Raw genomic sequence first — 18853 nt, 5'->3', positions numbered from 1 at the left:
CAGGTAGAATGTAAGGCTAGAAACAGCAAATATAATTAAATAAAAGATTCACAGGCAAATATCAGACTCTAGCCATAAAAGCCAACTGGAAAATAGGTGCAACATTGGAATGTTCTTTGTGAAGTGCGTGATTCAGTGAAGTTATCCTGCAAATTATTTTTATAGGAATCTTATGCTAGAAATTACACGTATTTAAAGAAATGTTAGTGAGAAGGGTACTCAAGGGTTTTTTTCTGTTGGGAAAATGTAGATGTGTGGGGTTCTTCCTGAAGGGAGGGGACTGATGGACGTAACTTTCCAAGTTCTCTACTGACATGGGCATTTTGGAGGAAGCAAATTAAAATTAAAATTCTCAGGATTGGAATTTTATTTATGCTGCCCTTACTGCCAAATAAAATGCACATTGAGCCTAAAAATAGAAAAGATTTACAATTAGTATTTTTTTCCTCTTAAGCCGCCTGCCTACCCTTTCAGCAGAATGTACAATTCTGTTCCTGGAGTAAAGCCACCGTGCATCTGGTCCAAGATGGTGCAGTTACCAGAGGCGAGGCTGAGCAGCTCAGGACACAGAGTAGTAATTTAATCCCCTGGGCTATTGTATTTTATTTGACGGTTAGTTAATGTTCCCCCTGATGCCAGAGGCATAGCGAGGGCCAGATTTACCTGCCTAAAGGAAAACTATGCATCTCTGGAGTTGTGCTGGAGGAGATGCCCAGAAATGTAACCCTTCATGTCCCAGCACTTCCAACAGTGCCTCCCACAATCAATGTGGCAGAGTGGACAACTGTGGAGGAGTGAGGAGAGGACATCTGAGTTGTGGCCCCAACTCAGCCATGGACTTGTGCACAGTACTTGGTGTTGGCTCTCTTTGCCTTAAGATACGTTTGTACGGATCAGTATACTTGCAGGTGCGCGTCCAATGAGATTAAAAAAAAAAAATACATTAGCCCACATCTGTTTTAGGTGCTCATCATAGTTCAGTGTTGATCTAAAATAACTTTATCAAGGAACACTCAGTCCATGTGGGAAGAGAAGATAAATGCACATGAGCTCACCAGTAGTCTAAGAGAGGCCAAAAAGTCAGTGCCTCATTCACACATAAATAGATACCCAGTTGAAGTAGCTGGATGCATTATATGGAATTGGCAGCCCAAAGTTCAGGAGATGGAGATCTTATGAAATGATTTCACCTTGACCTTAAAGGATTTATGTCATATTTCTGTTTGGAGGGTCACACTTCGTACTTCACACAAGAGGAATGTCATAAACGATAATATAAAGTTAGAAAAACCGTGTTTACATGGTTGAGAATGTGTCCATTTGGATGAAACTAAAATTTTATAAAGTTAATTCTGTGTATATTTGTGGAATCTGATCTTGATTGTTTTTCACTGTTTGCTAGGCAGAATGAGTTTTGTTTTCGTAATTAGGAGCCTTGCGAAAATTTTGGTCAGTGGAATGGTGTGTTCAGAGGTATAGATTACAAAGGTTAATCTGGTAGCAATTTTAGGATGAACTGTGGTAATATGAGGTCAAAAGCAAGAAGACCAGTTAGGGTGATACCACCATAGTCCTGGTCTGGACCAGAAAGTACCTCCTGTGACCGTGGACCCAATGAATTCTGTCATTGCAGAGCTAGAAGACGCCTCAACAGTCCTTGCTGGTATATAGCTAACAAACCACAGGTCTGAGAAGTTAATGAATTTTCCCGAAGGGAAATACCACTCTTTGGCATCACATGTCAAAGTTCAGTGAATGGAATGAAGGCTTACCTGGAATTTGGTAGGGTTCTCATTCTCGATTGTGATATCTCGAGATCAGCAGATAGGCAGAAACCAGCCTTTCTGCTGCTCTCTCTGTTTTTCCAGGAGAGAATGAAGGTGAAATCATTCTGGAAAAAAATTGTGGATAACCTTCTAATCTGAGTAGGGGATACAGTACTCCCTGTCTCAGGCTTGAATCACAGAATAAGGAGTGGGGCGTTTGCTGGGAGGAGAATGGGCTGCAGCCATCAGATGACCTCCTGGCCGATGATTTTGGCTGGAAGTCAAGTTGAGAGGGTCTGTGGCTGCTCAGGTGGGCCAGTGATATGGAAATGACAGCTGGCAATCCCCCGTGAATCCTGAAGCATTTACCACTGATGAGATGCAGCAGTGAGCACCAAGGAGGGCCCTGAGCTGGTGTCGGCAGGCCAGTGACTGTCCTGGCCCAGGAGAAGGGAACTTCCATTCTTCCGTGTAAGCATTGCTCCTCAGATTTTCTGTGACAGCCACTGTTGCTGCTGCGGCAAGGCTCCCAGCTAAGATCCTCGCCTCGGCGCGAGTACTCGCTTTGCTGGATGCTTTTCTGCACCAATGGATGGCAAACAGAATCCTCAGGCAAAAGGCACTGTATCTTAGAAAGAATCTTCATGAGGTGGCAACTCCTCAGACTCACCTGTTAACAGAATCCTCCACTCTTCCCTCTTCCCTTGTGTCCCATCCTCACTGTCTTCTCAGGCATCCATTCCCTCTTTTGCATACATGCTCTCCCTCTTTTGCCAACTGTATTTCCCCCTTTATTTCCCAGCCATGGCTTTCTCTCTCCTTCAGTGCAGGAGACTTTTTTGTAAATTTTATTTTACTATGTTATGTTAATCACCATATATTACATCATTAGTTTCTGATGTAGTGTTCCATGATTCATTGTTTGTGCATAACACCCAGTGCTCCATGCAGAATGTGCCCTCTTTAATACCCATCACCAGGCTAACCCATCCCCCCTCCCCTCTAGAACCCTCAGTTTGTTTCTCAGAGTCCATAGTCTCATGGTTCGTCTCCCCCTCCGATTTCCCCCCCTTCATTTTTCCCTTCCTGCTATCTTCTTTTTTTTTTTTTAAACATATAATGTATGATTTGTTTCAGAGGTACAGATCTGTGATTCAACAGTCTTACACAATTCACAGCGCTCACTGTAGCACATACCCTCCCCAATGTCTATCACCCAGCCGCCCCATCCCTCCCACCCCCCGCCACTCCAACAACCCTCAGTTTGTTTCCTGAGATTAAGAATTCCTCATATCAGTGAGATCATATGATACATGTCTTTCTCTGATTGACTTATTTCGCTCAGCATAACACCCTCCAGTCCCATCCACGTCGTTGGAAATGGCAAGATCTCATTCCTTTTGATGGCTGCATAATATTCCATTGTATATATATACCACATCTTCTTTATCCATTCATCTGTCGATGGACATCTTGGCTCTTTCCATAGTTTGACTATTGTGGACATTGCTGCTATAAACATCGGGGTGCACGTACCCCTTCGGATCACTACATTTGTATCTTTGGGGTAAATACCCAGTGGTGCAATTGCTGGATCATATGGTAGCTCTATTTGCAACTTTTTGAGCAACCTCTGTACCGTTTTCCAGAGTGGCTGCACCAGCTTTGCAAGAGACTTTTAAGGCCCTGAGGACAGAGTCTGGATCTCTGGCTTGCGGGATGGAGCCCATACGGGTTCGGTGTTCTGCTCTGCCTGCGTTTCATCTTGAATGCCTCAATACCCAGTGGAGGCTTTTTGATGTGAGCATTTTAAGGGACTCAAAGAGTTTTGTTGAGCAGATTGTCCTTTCTGGTCCAGGATAGAGTTTTACTGGCCATCAGTTCCTTAGCAAATCAGATTTTTTTTTGTTTTAAATAGCTTTTAATCCGGGAGAAATGCGTATGGACAAACGGCCTCAGAATTCATAAAATCAGGACTTTTTTTGATATTTTAGTCTTTTTTTTTTTCCTGAGAGAAATCTGTCTGTGATATGCAGTGTCTAAGCAGTTGCCAAGAGGTAAAAGCTTTCTTGAGTGGGCAGGGAGATTAGGAGCCCTAATCCCTCTGAAGTCCTGAAGAGGTATCCTGGCTACTTAGGAAGCCCTTGTCTGGGGCCTCATACGGTATAGACATAGGAGCTAGCCTCCTGGCTTCTAACAAGTCTTTGTGAGGATGTGCCTTTGGAAAGCCTTAGAATTTCCAGAAAAATAAGTGTTACAGACCTTATGGAAATTTTATGTCAAATGGACAGGGGGATACTGATCCCCTAAAGTCACACTGCTTAGAATTCTTACAAAACAGCAGTCCATCACTGTGGACACTCTGAAGAATCCACGGCATTTAGTATAGGAGCACCAAAATTGTGCTTTCCTTTATTTATTTTTTATTTCTGTAACTAAGCAGTAGGCAAAGTAAGCATTCTGTGCCTTCTTTTTGTTTCTTTGCATTTGGAAACCAAGCAGGTGCTGGAAAACAGAGAGTTCTTCGCTTCATTGCTAGTTTCCTCTCACTTTCTTGCCTCAGTGCAGGAAACCACCCAAGGAAGGCTTAGCAGCAGGCTGAGCCTGCCAGATTACATCTTTATTTTAATTTGGCAATAAACTAGTGTACAAACTGTGCTATAAAACATTGCCTCCAACAGCATCTCTCAGTCTGCCTTAAACACCTCACTAAACATGATGTGTTGGGAAACATTTGAAATGAGAGAAAACAAAACGCAGATGTGACTGAAAGAAAAAAAAAGGGAGAAAAGTGTAAGAATATGCATATACCTCAGTTTTGCAGCCCACCGTGGCACTGGGCTCATGGCCTCTCCATCAGGGGGTCGCGCTGCCGGAGCGATTTATAAAGGGGAGGGTCTGCAGTGTTGTCAAAGGGACATGAACACTGCTGAGCAGCTCGGGGAGGAGAGGCCCCCCTCGCTCTGCTTGTCCAGCTGGCAAAGCTCTGCCAGGGGGCCCACTGCCCCTGACCCCTTTCCCCCGGTCCTGTGCGGTGTACTTCCTCTCGCCACGCGTGTGGATGTCCAAGTCCATGGTGGCCGTGAATGCAGTTCCCACTCCCACAAGCAAGAAATCAAACTGAACAAAGCGGCTGGGTCTGAGCTGTGGGAAAGTGGAGAGCAGGTGTTCGTGTAGACATTCAGGAGGGCGGGGTGGGGAGGTGTCGGGAAGCGCCAGCCTGTGTTCTTGCAACCGAGGATGGCTTGCCCAGCGTCACCAGACCTTCGTAGTTTTTCTTTTCTTTTTTTTTTTTTTTAAATTTTTATTTATTTATTTATTTGAGACAGAGAGAATGAGAGAGAGAGAGAGAGCACATGAGAGGGGGGAGGGTCAGAGGGAGAAGCAGGCTCCCTGCCGAGCAGGGAGCCCGATGCGGGACTCGATCCAGGGACTCCAGGATCATGACCTGAGCCGAAGGCAGTCGCTTAACCAACTGAGCCACCCAGGCGCCCGACCTTCGTAGTTTTTCAAGAGAAGTAATCCTGCTTTGTGTGAAATATGATATTTTCTTATTTTTAAGTATTTATAACTAACTCAGAAATTTAAAACAGAAAACTGCGCAGGGCAAAGAAACCTCATCTGCTGCCTTGCATTGGTCCCCAGTCATTTTTCTGTCCCTTCTGTCTTTCCCATCGTCTTTGTTTTTCTCCTGTTCGTGGATTTCCCTATCAGTTTTATTTTAGGAGATGTTAAGTTGTTTTGTGAATTAAAAAAAAAGAAAAAATGCATCCAAATTGGGTGATCAGTTCTGTGGAGGGAAGACAAAACCTTTAAGACAGTTCCATGGGCCACTCTGTGCTTCGTGGCGGTTCTAGGATAGTCACCAGTTTATATTGTTTCATTTATTTTGGAGCTCTGTGATTCGGCAGTACAGTACTATCATGTGGGGACCTGCTTGACTCCTCTGTATTCCAAACCACAGTTTATGAAAGAAATAAGAAATCCTAAGGCTTGCATGTTAGCCTCACCTTCAGTATTTTGGCATTTATGTATATGTGTAAGATACACACAAAACCAAACCATTGCTTTAAAGGGGGAGAACATGTTTTGATAAGGAGTCTCTCTTTACGAATAGTTGAAACTCTGGGGCGCCTGGGTGGCTCGGTCGGTTAAGTGTCTGTCTTCAGCTGAGGTCATGATCCCAGGGTCCTAGGATCCAGTACCACATCGGGCTCCCTGATGAGCGGGGAGTCTGCTTCTCTCTCTCCCTCTGCCCCTCCCTCCCGCTTGTGCTCTCTCTCTCTCAAATAAGTAAATAAAATCTTAAAAAAAAATAGTTGAAACTCTAAATATTAACGGTCAGCATTCTCTGTATGAGTGACGACTGACTTTGAGTTAAAATGATATACTGATAGAAAAGGAAAGTTATACTGCCAATGTGTTTGATAGCATACCGTAGAATTTTAGTCACTTGCATACAAGTAAATTAAAAAAAATACTTTTAGTTTCATATCCATTCTTAGGAAAAACAACAACAACAACAACAACAACAACGTCTTTTCATTCCTTTTTAATCATTCATATTTCTCCTAACTGGGGCCTAACGGGAGGCCATTGCTGATCATGGAGACTTTGGATGCTGGGAATTCCCTGTGAAATTTTGACTGCTTGAAGAAGGAATAAATGTCAGCATTTTCCAAAACTCAGTCATCCTGGTTTCTCACCAGTGGTAGACAGTACAGAAGCCAGGTGAGAGCATGATCTCTCTACTGCGTCGGGTCCTGCCAGTGGCTGGGGGACCTCCGACAGGTCATCGAACTTTATTGGTTCTCCAACAAGACTGTGTGAGGATGCTGGCATAACATACGTGGGACAGTTAACACAGAGCCTGGTATGGAGCAAGCATCGTGGAGATGCCAGCCAATGCCTTCTTCACAGGCCTGAGAGATAGCTGACCTGGTGTGGCGTAGCTGGATTTAGACACAAGGCTGTCTTAGCGGCAGTGTCTTCCCAGTGCCTGAAGTCATAGACACTTCAGTCAATGTCGAATGCCACTTAGCGTTCAGTCACTAAAAGGTACCATGGAACCAGAATGAATGGAGCAAGGAAAAACCAATACACAGTACTCAGAAAATATTGATTATAATAACAGTAAACCATTAAATGTTAAAGCATTTGTCTTCACAGTAACTCTATTTGTTTTTTAATAGACCCAGCAGCCCCTTAATGTCAAAAGGGCAAAATTGAAATAAAAGATAAATAGATCCTTGAAATTCAGCCCCCTGTGGATATTCAAATAATTTCTGCACAAGCACAAACACTTAGGAAACTGATATCTACCTAATACCATCATGTTTCCCCAAGGCACTGCATTAAGTAAAAAAACACTCAGTTATTTATAAGAAATATGTTGAGCATTATATTCCATGCTGATTTGGTAGGAATTCCATGTGCTTGAAATTTTCCAATGTCAGAGCTGATTTCTAATCTCATGAATATGTAAATAACTTAAGTGTCCAAGTACAAAACTGGCAATTAGAGTGGAAACCAGGGAGCTTGCTAAATGTCATCCCAATGTTTGTTTATAAAACAAATTCTCAAGCTGAAATGCCATCATATGTAAACAAGAGAGGCCCCTGTTCACCTTAGAAACCTTGTTTAACCAGGTTGTATCATTATTTTTCACTTGCATTCTGGGACACTTTGCTCTACCTGTTCCTAACCATTTGAGAGGAATGGGCTGGAAGAATAAGGAAAAATGGACATTTTAAAAGGAGTCAATGGGATTAAGGTTTGGACAGGCACAATTATGCTATTTGGTAGCTCTTTAAGCTTTGAAATAGAGTTACATTTTCGCTTGCGCAACTCCTTAGCCAGCCCTTCTGATCTGTTCTGTCCACTAGCACTTGTCTGAATGCATTATGATACGTCCTTAATCCAGGCATCAGTCTGGGAAAGTTTGAAGGACATTCGATCTCATAAGAGAACATGGATCTCTTTCCTTAAAAAGGTCATGGGATACCTGGAAAGACCTGCCTCTAAGGGGAGCCCTTTAGAAATCTAGTAATGCTAGGGTTTTCCGCTTTCTTCCGTGACAAGAGTGGTTGCAAGCAATGATGTTGCCAAGAAGGGGAGTGATCTTGGCCTTGTGAGTAGACACATTTTGTGAATTTATGACTCGATGGTTTTCATATTTAAAAAAATAAAAATGTTACCTTGTTTAATCTCCTACCAGGATGTTGTAAGTATAAATTATAAATGGTACAGTCATTGCCTCAAGGGACAGAGACCAAAATCACATAGCTGGCAAGAAGAAGAAAAACCAGAAATCATGTGCCCTCCTAAAATTGCCAGGTTCCTTTACTGAGGTATACTCTTAATATAACATATTATCAGATGAAGAGGCACCAATGTAGACCTTTAAGGCTCTCACTCTCCTGACTTGCTTAACTCCAATGCCTGCCTGGATGATCCAATTACAAACATGATGAGAAAATGTCTCAGAAAAGCAAGACATGAGGTTCAAAGCCAAACAGCATTAGTTGTTCTAGGAAAGACCATGATAATAAAATACTCAGCTTCAAAGGTTGGGAACTGGGAGCCTTGTCTAGGACCCTTCCTTGCTTCCAGAACGCCTGGAAGAAAAAGGCAGTCTCATCTGCTTCTCCCTGTCATTCTTCCCTTCCTTGGGATCTGAGGACAGTCAGAGAAGGCTGATGGCAATAATCTGTAGCAGAAATGAACGAGCAAGAGAGAGGAAAGAGAGAACTAGCACTGACCATTTGCTCTGGAGCAAGCATTCTGCAAGGCATTTCACATCGATTGCTCAACTTCATTCTTAGAGCAAACATTAGAGATGTTATTATGCCCATTTAGCATTTGGGGAATCTGGGACTCTAAGGAATTAAGAAAATTTCCTAAGGTGGCCTGTCAGGCGATTGCTAGAGCCATATTATAGCCTATGTTTGAATGTCTTCCCACTTTGTCCTCCCTGCACCATAGATCCCAAAACTGAAAACCAAAAAACCATTTACCTACCTAGAAAAACCAGTGTGATTTTTAAATTTTCTTTAATTGCTATTGTTTTTTTCTAATTTTCTGTAATGATCTCTTCCCTGTCCCACCTACCATGAGAACTGTTCCCTTTGACAGATGCTGGGGCACCCATTTCGGGAGCTCATTTCACAGCACGGGGAGGACTGTTGTTTGAAGATTATAAGGGAGAGGAAGCGAGGGGTGGTGGGGTAGGGGGGGCCTGTGAGCCGGAGGGAAAGCACCCCTGGCTGGCTCCTAGGCACCCCGTGCCCCTTGTGAAAGAGTGGAGTCTGCGTGTAAAATTGCCCCCCGCCCAGGAGAAGTGACGGGGACGTTCAGAAGTAACCCACTTCTGGTCAGATGTTTTTCTTTTCCTTTTTTTTTTTTTCTTCTTAAATTTTGTTTTGTTTGCTTATATTTTTTAATGGTGTCCCTCCCCTTCCCTCCTGCTCATACCCAGGGGCCCTGGCTAATCGGGGCACTCGCCTCTCGCCTGCCCAGGTGCTGCACCTTCCAGCTGGGCTGTCCCTCCTCCCTTCCGTCTTCACAGTCCTGAGGCATCCATCTTTTGGAGGCACGGTTCCAGTTACATTCCAGTTGTGTTTCACAACTGCTGTGCTCTCTCATCTGTGCATTTAAATAATGGTAGGATCCTATGGCTATTGAGGCATTTGTAACATAGATCCAATTTCAGCTTCCAGTTATTTTATTTATCTTGTATTTAGTTCTCCATCTCTATTAGGTAGATAATCTTTAAGGCCAAGATTCCATCTTATAATTTTTTTTTTTTTTTGGTATACCTCCAGATCTGGGTGCACGGGAAGTGTCCACAAATGCAAGGGGCCCTTGGTCACCTATTGACCCTTCCTTCCCAGACAGCCTCACTTCCATATGTCTAATCTCCCAAGCCTGCCTCAAAATGCCAAACCCAGCTGAGGGGCATGTGACAGACTTCAGTGACAGCTGGGGAATGGCCAGTGACAGATTTGTTAAATCCAGCCACAGCAGAGATGGATGGAGCCAGCAATGTGTCATCATTCCTGCTCACTGTTCATCAGCAAAGGCCGAATACCCAGCCTCGATGCTCTTGTCCTTTGACTTTGTTGACATTTGGATCCAGTCTCTCTATTAGCTCCCCACGAGTTACGGTAGGATTGCATCTGTCCAGCCTGCAGCCAGGCTCTGTTTATAATCTCTGCTCCCCCTTCACTTCTCTGCATGCAGGCCAGTCAAGCTGAGTCTCTTGCAGTTCCCAAAAGAAGAACAAAAACACCACCCTAAGCTTTGCTGCTCTGTTTATTTGCTCAGACTGACCCAAGCATTCTGGAACACCTTTTCTCTACATAGTTATAGTAAGGAATGTTTACTGTACTCCAGGCCCACTTTGAAAGCTCTGACAGATGCCCACCTTTTCCTCTCCTACATAGGCCACCATAGTACTCTGAACAAAACGTTACACATTATTATTCTAGGTTGTCTGGATACTCCCTGATAAGCTAGCCTTTTCTTTAAGGAATTTTCATCTGTTGGGGATGGGAGAGCTCGTCTGTGATGGCCATGATGGTTCTCTCACCTTCTGTCTCTATACACACCGGCCAGGAAGAACACTCATGCTAGCACTTAGTGAAGTTTTATCAAATTATTTTAGGTACCACAGGATGCTTTTTTCCCGTAGAGTGAGTTCAGGCCTTCTCCTGTGGCTTAGAACCAGAGCATCAGAGCATACTTCTGAAGACCATAGATTTCTGTGGATGGATTCTCTTCCTGTTGAAGCTGGTGGAGGAAAGAGCTTGATATTTGCTATGCCTTCGGCCTGGTGTTAGGAAATCATTTGAAGTCCTTAAGGTACCATCCCTTTCTTCCTAAAAGGAATTCAGTAACAGCAGTGAGAACTGGAGAATCATGAGGTAGATGAGTGCTTTGTACCCAGGCCATCCCCAGGGCAGTGTTAGGATGAGGCAAGTGAAATACAGCTGGCAGGGTTTTCTGTCAGCCTTCTCAAGAAGTGCAATTTGCAGGCCTCCTGCCTCTAAAATGTTAAGGGCAGAGAAGCAAAAGGGAGTGAGCAGGCAGCCTTGAAAAGAGCCCACCGCAGGAAGTGTTCTGCCAACATGGAAGCCTCTTAAGGAGTCTGTGTGGAGGAGACCCGGAATCTACCTCCTGACCGGGAAAGTCTCCATGAGGAGCTTTGTGGGGAAAGCATTCAATCCCATCAACCAAAGATTTAAAACATGTTATCACTCCTCCCTTTTACCAAATTGTGTTCTTGCACCAGTTTCCTAGCCACAGAAGAAAATCCCTAATGTGTACCTGTCTGACTTGAAAAGAGGGGCTACGTCGATCTGGTTTAGAAACATTGAGAAGACTCTCCAGGGACAGTGATGAGTGCACACTTTTGCATCAGCACAAGGAAGTTGAATTTCTCTCCAAAGAAAGATGCTACTCTGCTAGGGCTTCAACTACCACGTGGGTGCTAAGAAGATGGAAAATGAACGTTGGCCACAGCTGCTCTCATACCCCCCTTCTCTCACCCCATTTTAGTCTGCTCTAGATCAGGAATGCTGAGCTATGCCAGTGAATCTCACTGTTTCCCAGCCCCCGTCCCCCCCAGCTATTTGTCTGCCCCTGGCATCCCTTCTGATCCTCCCTCCAAGCCTGTGCCCCTAATCCAGCTTGCAGCTCTGCAGCCTCCTGAGGATGGTGACAGAGACGGCTGAGCAACTAGTTAAAAGCTCCTCACAAAACTAACCCTCACCATTGCATCCTTTGCAATTAACTGTATTTTTATCTGTACTCTTCTTACAGCAGACAAAGGCAGATGGCAAGAAAACAAGCCAATGTGAAGGATGTCTAAAAGAGAAAAAAAAAAAAAAAAACATAAGTAAAGAAAGAAAGAGGGAAGGAAGGAGGGAGGGAGGGAGGAGGAGGAGGAGAGCGACCATCAGGAGAGGAGCATGGCAGGAGGGGAAGTATTGACAGCCCTGGACCAGCATAATGACAGAGTGGAGGGTCAGGCCCTGAGGCTGACAGTAGATCTTGAGTGTAGACGAGCACTGGGTTTGTGCTCATTAAGTTCTTTTTACTGAGGCAGGAAGCGGTCTTGGATAGTTTAGGATGATTTGAGACAGGAAGGACTTTCTGCCTTGCATTCTTAGTCAACCAGAATCTTTTCCCTGTTCTCTTTCTAAAATTTCTACTCCTGCAAAAAATTTCCCCAGTACTTTGTACCAGAGTTAGCACAACCAAAACAAAACCAAAACCCCTCCAAGAATGGTGTTTTGGGGTTTCTGACAGAGGTTAGCAGATGAATGTTGCCCTCCTAAAGCTAATTCATATATTCTGTCTTCCTTTCCCTGATACCTGTCTCTCTCTCCTTCTCACTCTCTCTCTCTCTCTTTCTTCAGCATTGCTGGAGAAAGGTGCTCTGCTTTCTCTGATGTGACAGATAGTACTGATAGTTCTCAGTTCTGTGTTCTGACAGTCAAAAGAAACTTAGAGCCAGAGACAGACTGAGAAGGAAATAAATCTTATTTAGGTGCCGCCAACACTATGAATTTTATTAAAAGCAGGAAAAGCCTTCTACTGGCAGCTGAGACAGTGTCATTGGGTAAGAGGCTTTGATCCTTTTCTCTTCTTTGTAGAAGAGAACTTGGCTGTCAGACTCTGCAGGTTTAATTAACACATTAACCTGAGTGGCTGTGAGCTGTTGCTGTCCCCTTTAGGTATGACACCAGGCTGGACAATAGGGGGGGAAATATTTGAAATAGTAGGTGGAGTATACAGAGCAGCTTTGGCTAAGGGTAAATATGCAAGACCCTGCTTCCAAATCTTTGGAAGCTTCAAATATACTGATATCTATAGTTCTGGTTTGTTCATTTGTTTGTTTTTTAGGTATAGGCCTCTACCATGGCTCCATGGAAATAAAATATATTCTTCTGATAAGTTACCTTTGTCCACCCATTGGGAAACCTGGGTACTTTACTAGATAGATTCATCACTAGGAAATTTGCAGGGTGCAAAATTGACACTTCTTTCCCCCTTGCCAATCTACTATGTGCTAGACATTTTCTAGAAGGAAAGGATTCCCGACACCTGTAAACTTTGTGGTTTCATTGACGGGGCAGGGAGTGGTCTCAGATATTTTAGAGTGACTTTAGAAAGGAAGGAACTTCTGCCTTGCATTCATAGATGGCTCTCTTGGAAGGTTCCTAAGAAAATTAAATATAAATATGTGGCCTGTAGCTTGGTACGATCTGTTGAACTGTGGAAATGAGGCCACAGGGAAGTTTAGTGTGTAGGAGAAGGTTCATAGAAAAGGCATATTTTGGTCTGGGCCTAAAAAGAAGACTGGCAGTGAGGTAGGCAAGTCTTAAAGTCACCTCAGCCAGAATGGGGAGCATCAGTGAAGACACACCAAAGGAAGCCTGCTCAGATGTGAGTGAGAAAGTGAGAAGGGGCATCCATCAGCACCGAAGTGTTCTTTTCGAGAGAGAAAATGGAAAAGAATGTCACTGAGCTGAATAAGAGAGCCTTGGTTTATTGGATTGTCTGGTATCCCTACTGCTTGAGGGGCCTCTCGATGCTCACAGATAACAAAGCAGCCCCTTGAAGAGGATAAAAACAAATATCATGGGACATACCTGACTGGTCCACAGATCCTGCATCCAAGCCTAGGGGGATCAATTAAAAAAGACACACACACACACACACACACACACACACACACACACACACACATATGCTGGCACCCAGTAATTCCTCACAAAGATAAATTCTGTGTGGGGCAGGGATGGCAATCCTTTGTGTCACCGTATGAGCCCTCAGAGTTAATATTTGATTTTCAAGATATACGTGAGTCCAGCCTCATGTGCAGAATTGTTACTATTTCAAGCCATCCTGATTCTGTTACATTTGCATAAGTCTTTGTATATAAATATAGATGTTAACATACATTTATATATAGACACAGGGACACACAACGGTGTGAACTCTATTCTCTTTCTTTTTTTTCTTTTTTTATTTAAATTCAATTAGCCAACATATAGTACATTATTCGTTTCAGATGTAGAGTTCAGTAATTCATCGTTGCGTATAACACCCAGTGCTCATCACATCACGTGCCCTCCTTAATGCCCATCACCCAGTTACCCCATCCCCCCACTTACCTCCCCTCCAGCAACCCTCAGTTCCTTTCCTATGGTTAAGAGTCTCTCATGGTTTTTTTCCCTCTCTGATGACTTTCCATTCAATTCTCTTTAAACTCATGGAAAGAAGTGCAGCTGTGGGCTTAAAAAAAGATAGAGCAAGGGGAGCGGGAGAAGCAGATCCTCCCAAACCCAGGTGCTTGTTGTTATTCTACAAGTCTGTGTATTCAGATGCCAAGTGTTTGGGACATGCTGGTGAACCAGAAGCAGGACGTGCATACTCTGGCCACTTGGCTTTGGAATTAAGAGGGAACGCGTTGTCCCCATCCTCTGTTATTTCTGTGAGGGGAACTGCCTCCCCATCTCCCCTTAGCACTCTTAAGAGGAATCAAGCATAAAATGTACCCAGGCATAATGGGGTGGAGAAAAAATAGTAAGACTTGAAAGAAAAAGCCACAGATTCTCCTTGACTGGATGCCCAAATACTGTGTAGTTTGAGCCAATTGAGCTGCTTGCTTAGTAATCACATATTTCAGCTTCTTTTTTGGGGGGCTCTAGAATGTGTTTTGATCCAATGGACACAATATCATAGGAAGCTCTTCCAAGGGTTGGTAAATAGTCACTTGAGCTGACCTGTTCCTGGACTTGCCCAGTGCATCTGCAACCGGGGTGAATCACTTGGTGAGTCATTTGACCCTTCACTGAATGCTGGAGCTGGAGACAGGACAAGGCTGGGCAATCATGGTACTCAGGATGGTATGGCTCATTATCCATTCACTGTGGGATTTGGCGAATGCAGTGGTGGAAGATTGGAGTGTCAGTAGGTTACAGACCAGGCACATAGTAGAAAGGAGATACTCCAAATGATATTTATCAAATCAGTAGCCAGTAGTCCATGGGAACCAGAATGCCTGGAACAACAGGGATCTCCAGGCTGCCATCAGAGGACACTTCCATGGAGCTGTAAAGATTATTGGAGAAGAGCAGAGGTGTGGAGTGAGCCGAGATACAAAGCAGGAAGTAAGAGAAGAATCATGTTTGGAGAGGAGGGAGCATGTGGAGCGTTAGACCCTGTCTCATGAGCACTGCTTCTTTGCAGTTGCCCTCGGAGAGTACTGAAGCAGTGTAGCATGTGGACTTGAACTCTCTCCAGCTGTAGAGCCATCTGTAAAATAACTTCAGATACCATCACAGCGATGGCGTGTGGATTAAATGAAATAATGCACGGGAAGCACTTGGATCACAGTGAAAGTGTAGTCCGTGTGGGCTGCCCGAATAGCCTGAAACTTCTCTGGCTGTTTTCGAAAAGACCAGCCACAGGGTCAGTTCCGGTCTCCCGAACTTGCCATTCAAAGCCGTCTTCCAAGCTGCCCTCAACATTCACATCTACACTTATTTAGATAAGCCAGGCTTATTTGTATACTGTCCCTGCATACCCCACCACTCTGACCCACGTTGCTCCTCGTGTCACGCCTGTCCCATTTCTGTCAGTTTGAACGCTGCCATTCATTTGGACCTCAGCGGAATCCGCACACATCTGTGAAGCATCCCTAACTGACTTCTGAGTCTCCTTCCTTGGCATTCCTCTGTCACTGGTGGCCTCATGGCCTTAGTGCATCGCTCGTGATTTTAGATGGGTGCAGGTTATACTACCTGCTCTTCAAGAGCCAGATCTCAGATTTTGCACTTCTCTGTATTCCACACAGTGACCTGCACAGGCTAGGTCGAGCGGCACTGCTGACTCTGTCACCAGCTAGAACGGGGTATGAATCCCAGCTCATTCTCATGTTTGGAGGGCATGTGATTTCCAACAAATCACATAATCTTCCTGAACTTCATCTTTCTCAGTTGTAAGGTGGAGATATTAAGATCCGCCTTGCAGAATGCATATGAGGAGTAGAGATGATATGTGGATCATTCACCTGGCATATGGCAGGTGCTCAATAAATGGTAGGTACTACTACTGTTGCTGTGATTGTTATTAATATTGAGCCAGTGAACTAATATTTGTATATTTAATGTACCCTGGGGTCAAGGTGCTAAATAAGTTCTCTTCTCTACAGTTATACAGCTCTGCTGAATTTGGGAGAAGGTGGCAGCTTATCCAGGAAGGGGTCGTACCAAACAGGTTCTACTGGTAAGTCTCATTTTATCTTGTAGCCCATTAAGGGATCACCTAGTAAATGAGCATTGGAATCTTTTTCTCACCCAGATCTCTCACATGAGGTCTGTCCTTATCAAGATATGCCCACATCCCCATAGGGCAGGATGTGATACTGGAATAGTCAGCATTTCAAGGGAATGTTGAAGCTGTACCGCCGATTACTCAATGAGCTCCAAATAGATCACTGAGATTAGTGAACAACAAGGGCTTCGTAACTGCTGTTTTGTTATATTTCGATGGGGCTTGTGAAATAGACACTTAAAAACATTTTAATACTGGCTTTTGTTACTAAAAACATTATACACACATATGTTACATGTTAAAATAAGGGTTTTCAGTGTAAATAAGTAGATCTTATTAGCCTAAAAGTAGATCTTTCTTCCATTCCTGATTTCACATCTCCTTGATCTCCTCATTGTATGGGGCACAACCAGCATTCTTAGTTTCTTATTTCTCCTTCCATAAATATTCTGTGAGTTACCAAACATACATATATATATCTCTCTTATATATATATATTCTTAGCTTGGCCGCTGTAACACAACACCATAGAGTTGGTAGCTTAAACAACACATTTATTTCTCATGGTTCTTGAGGCCAGGAAGTCCAAGGTCAAGGGGCTGGCAGATTCAGTTCCTGGTGAAGACCAGGATATTTGAGAGGATATTGCAAGATATTTCAGAGGATGGTTCAGGATATTGCAGAGGGCTGCCTTCTTGCTGTGTCACACACAGGGGAGAACAACAGAGGAGCAGCAAAAGAAAGAAGGAAGCAAAGAAAGTAATATTCTTCCTTTTCTTTACCACCTGTGCCCATCCCCCTGTTTAAACTAGAGGTGTCGTCCCTCCATGGGAACCAGTGGCCACAATTGAAAAGAAAGGAAACAATACAAGCTCTTTTTGGTTTTTGAGTTTCCAAAGGCCTAGATCCTGGCAAAGTAAGAGCAAAGTAAGAAGCATTCTGGTGTAATTTTGACTTTACCTATCAGTTGCTTTTGAATTTACAACCTAATGTTTGCCAAAAGATATGACTCTACCCTGCTTGACCTGAAATCTGCCCACGGTAAAGGTTGTTTCTAGACTTTTGCTGGTATAAACAGTACTATAAGAACTAGCTCAAGTAAGAGTTTCAATATCTCATGTCCACATCATTCAGAATCATTGGAACCATGACCTTTTAGGGGCCAACAGGCTCCCTGCAACTCTGAAAGGTGTCTCCCCTTTACTCCTGAAATCGCACTGCTTCTTATCAGCCTTTGGACTTACAGGTGCCTGCTAGCTCCCCACACCCACCCCAATTCTCTCACTTCTGAGGGCAATGCATTTTCATCTTTCTGGTTTTCAAACCCTGCCCTAAAAACCCCTGTGGGAACTGAAAGCTAGAGGAACTGCATTAGAGGAATCTCTTAAGATGCTTGTGAAACTGCCTGAAAAAGTGAAGGACAAGTCATTTGCAAACAAACAAGCTCAAAAATAACACAGAGGGAATTCTATATGGAATGACACCTAATTTTCCCCCATCAGAAAGAGACATTTATAGCTAAAGAAGGATTTTGTTGCACAGAAGCTGTTCACCTCTTTCCTGCTGCTGTTCTGGCTCAGCAATGGCTTGAGCCTTGCTCTCGGGGTCCACATTGGCCTCTGCCTCTCCAGGAATTCCACTCTAGCTGTCACTGAGCCTACCTTCTCTGGTCAGCATTTCTTCTCTTCCTCTCTTACTCATCCTGTCGTTTATTGACATGACACCTTGAACCTCTGTATGTTTTGCCTGTAAAGTATAAAGTCACTTTTTGGAAAGAGGGCCCATGTTGTTTTGTTTCTGTTTTTGTTTTTCATTCTGTCTTTACTTGGTGCCGTATGTGCAAAGAAAGGCTTCAGAAAATAAATAAATGAAGGACTAAAATAAACTAATGGAGTCCACCTAATTTAACCTGGAAATGGAGTTGATAGTTTGCCAATGAGAAAGTATAAGGGACCAATCTTTCAAATCCTGGTTCCAAGTGACTTGAAATAGCTGCCGTGGACCCAGCAAAGGAAAGTAGAAAGTTGCAATTCACAGAGGACTGGATGGACATGTGTTCTTACCAGTAGAAATGAAGAAAAGTGTTGACTAAAAAGATAGACAAGAAAAAAGAACTGAGATGAGAATATTTTCCATGTAGGTGGTACATGGAACAGAATATTTTCTAGCTCACTAAAGGTCTTATTTACACACAGCATTATGAGGTGAATAGACCCCATCATTGCTTTGGCTGGTGCTAATTGCATACATTCTTATCTATTCTTTGAATAGGGGTCTTTTATCTGAAAGCCTGATTAGCAAAGCCCTTGTAACTAAATGTCATAATATCATTATCTTTATAAAAATGATTGTGGATGAGTTCTGATTAATCTGTCCATTAAGTAAAATAAATAATGCCCCTCCTTCCACCTTTGGGAACAGAGAGACACATCTTCTCCATTCAAGCCCTAACATTGTGATAAGCGTGATTCAAACTTAAGCTGTTTAATTCCCCTAAGAGTTTAATGAAGTAAGCCTTGCATTATCATCATTCACAGATGGGGAGCTTACAGCATGGAGAGGTTAACTAATTTAGCCAAGGTCACACAGCTGGAAAGTAGCAGAGCCAGGATTCAAATGCAGGCAGTCTGGCTCCAAGGTCCATGCTCTGCTAAATCAGTGGACTTCCTTGCCTCTGCCTCTTGGCCTTTTTTTCTGGGCTGCGGCTGTGAGCTCTGGAAACCCAGCCCGTTCAGGCAGGT

General features: G+C 43.6%; 1 protein-coding gene across 5 annotated transcripts in view; it reads left to right on the top strand.

Annotated features, from left to right (window-relative positions):
- The window catches only part of SORCS1 (sortilin related VPS10 domain containing receptor 1), a 502288-nt gene that overhangs the window by 316366 nt on the left and 167069 nt on the right, over positions 1 to 18853 (top strand). For all 5 annotated transcript variants that reach the window (XM_032422994.1, XM_032422990.1, XM_032422991.1 and 2 more), the window contains one exon: positions 15991 to 16064. In XM_032422994.1, coding sequence (XP_032278885.1) covers positions 15991 to 16064 — 74 coding nt within the window. The remainder of the gene's footprint in view (positions 1 to 15990; positions 16065 to 18853) is intronic.

The sequence above is a fragment of the Phoca vitulina genome, unplaced genomic scaffold (genome assembly GCF_004348235.1).
Source record: "Phoca vitulina isolate PV1807 unplaced genomic scaffold, GSC_HSeal_1.0 scaffold28, whole genome shotgun sequence".
In the NCBI taxonomy this organism is placed as follows: Eukaryota; Metazoa; Chordata; class Mammalia; order Carnivora; family Phocidae; genus Phoca; species Phoca vitulina.
Note: the sequence above shows the minus strand (reverse complement) of the source record. Positions and strands in the feature narration are given on the sequence as shown.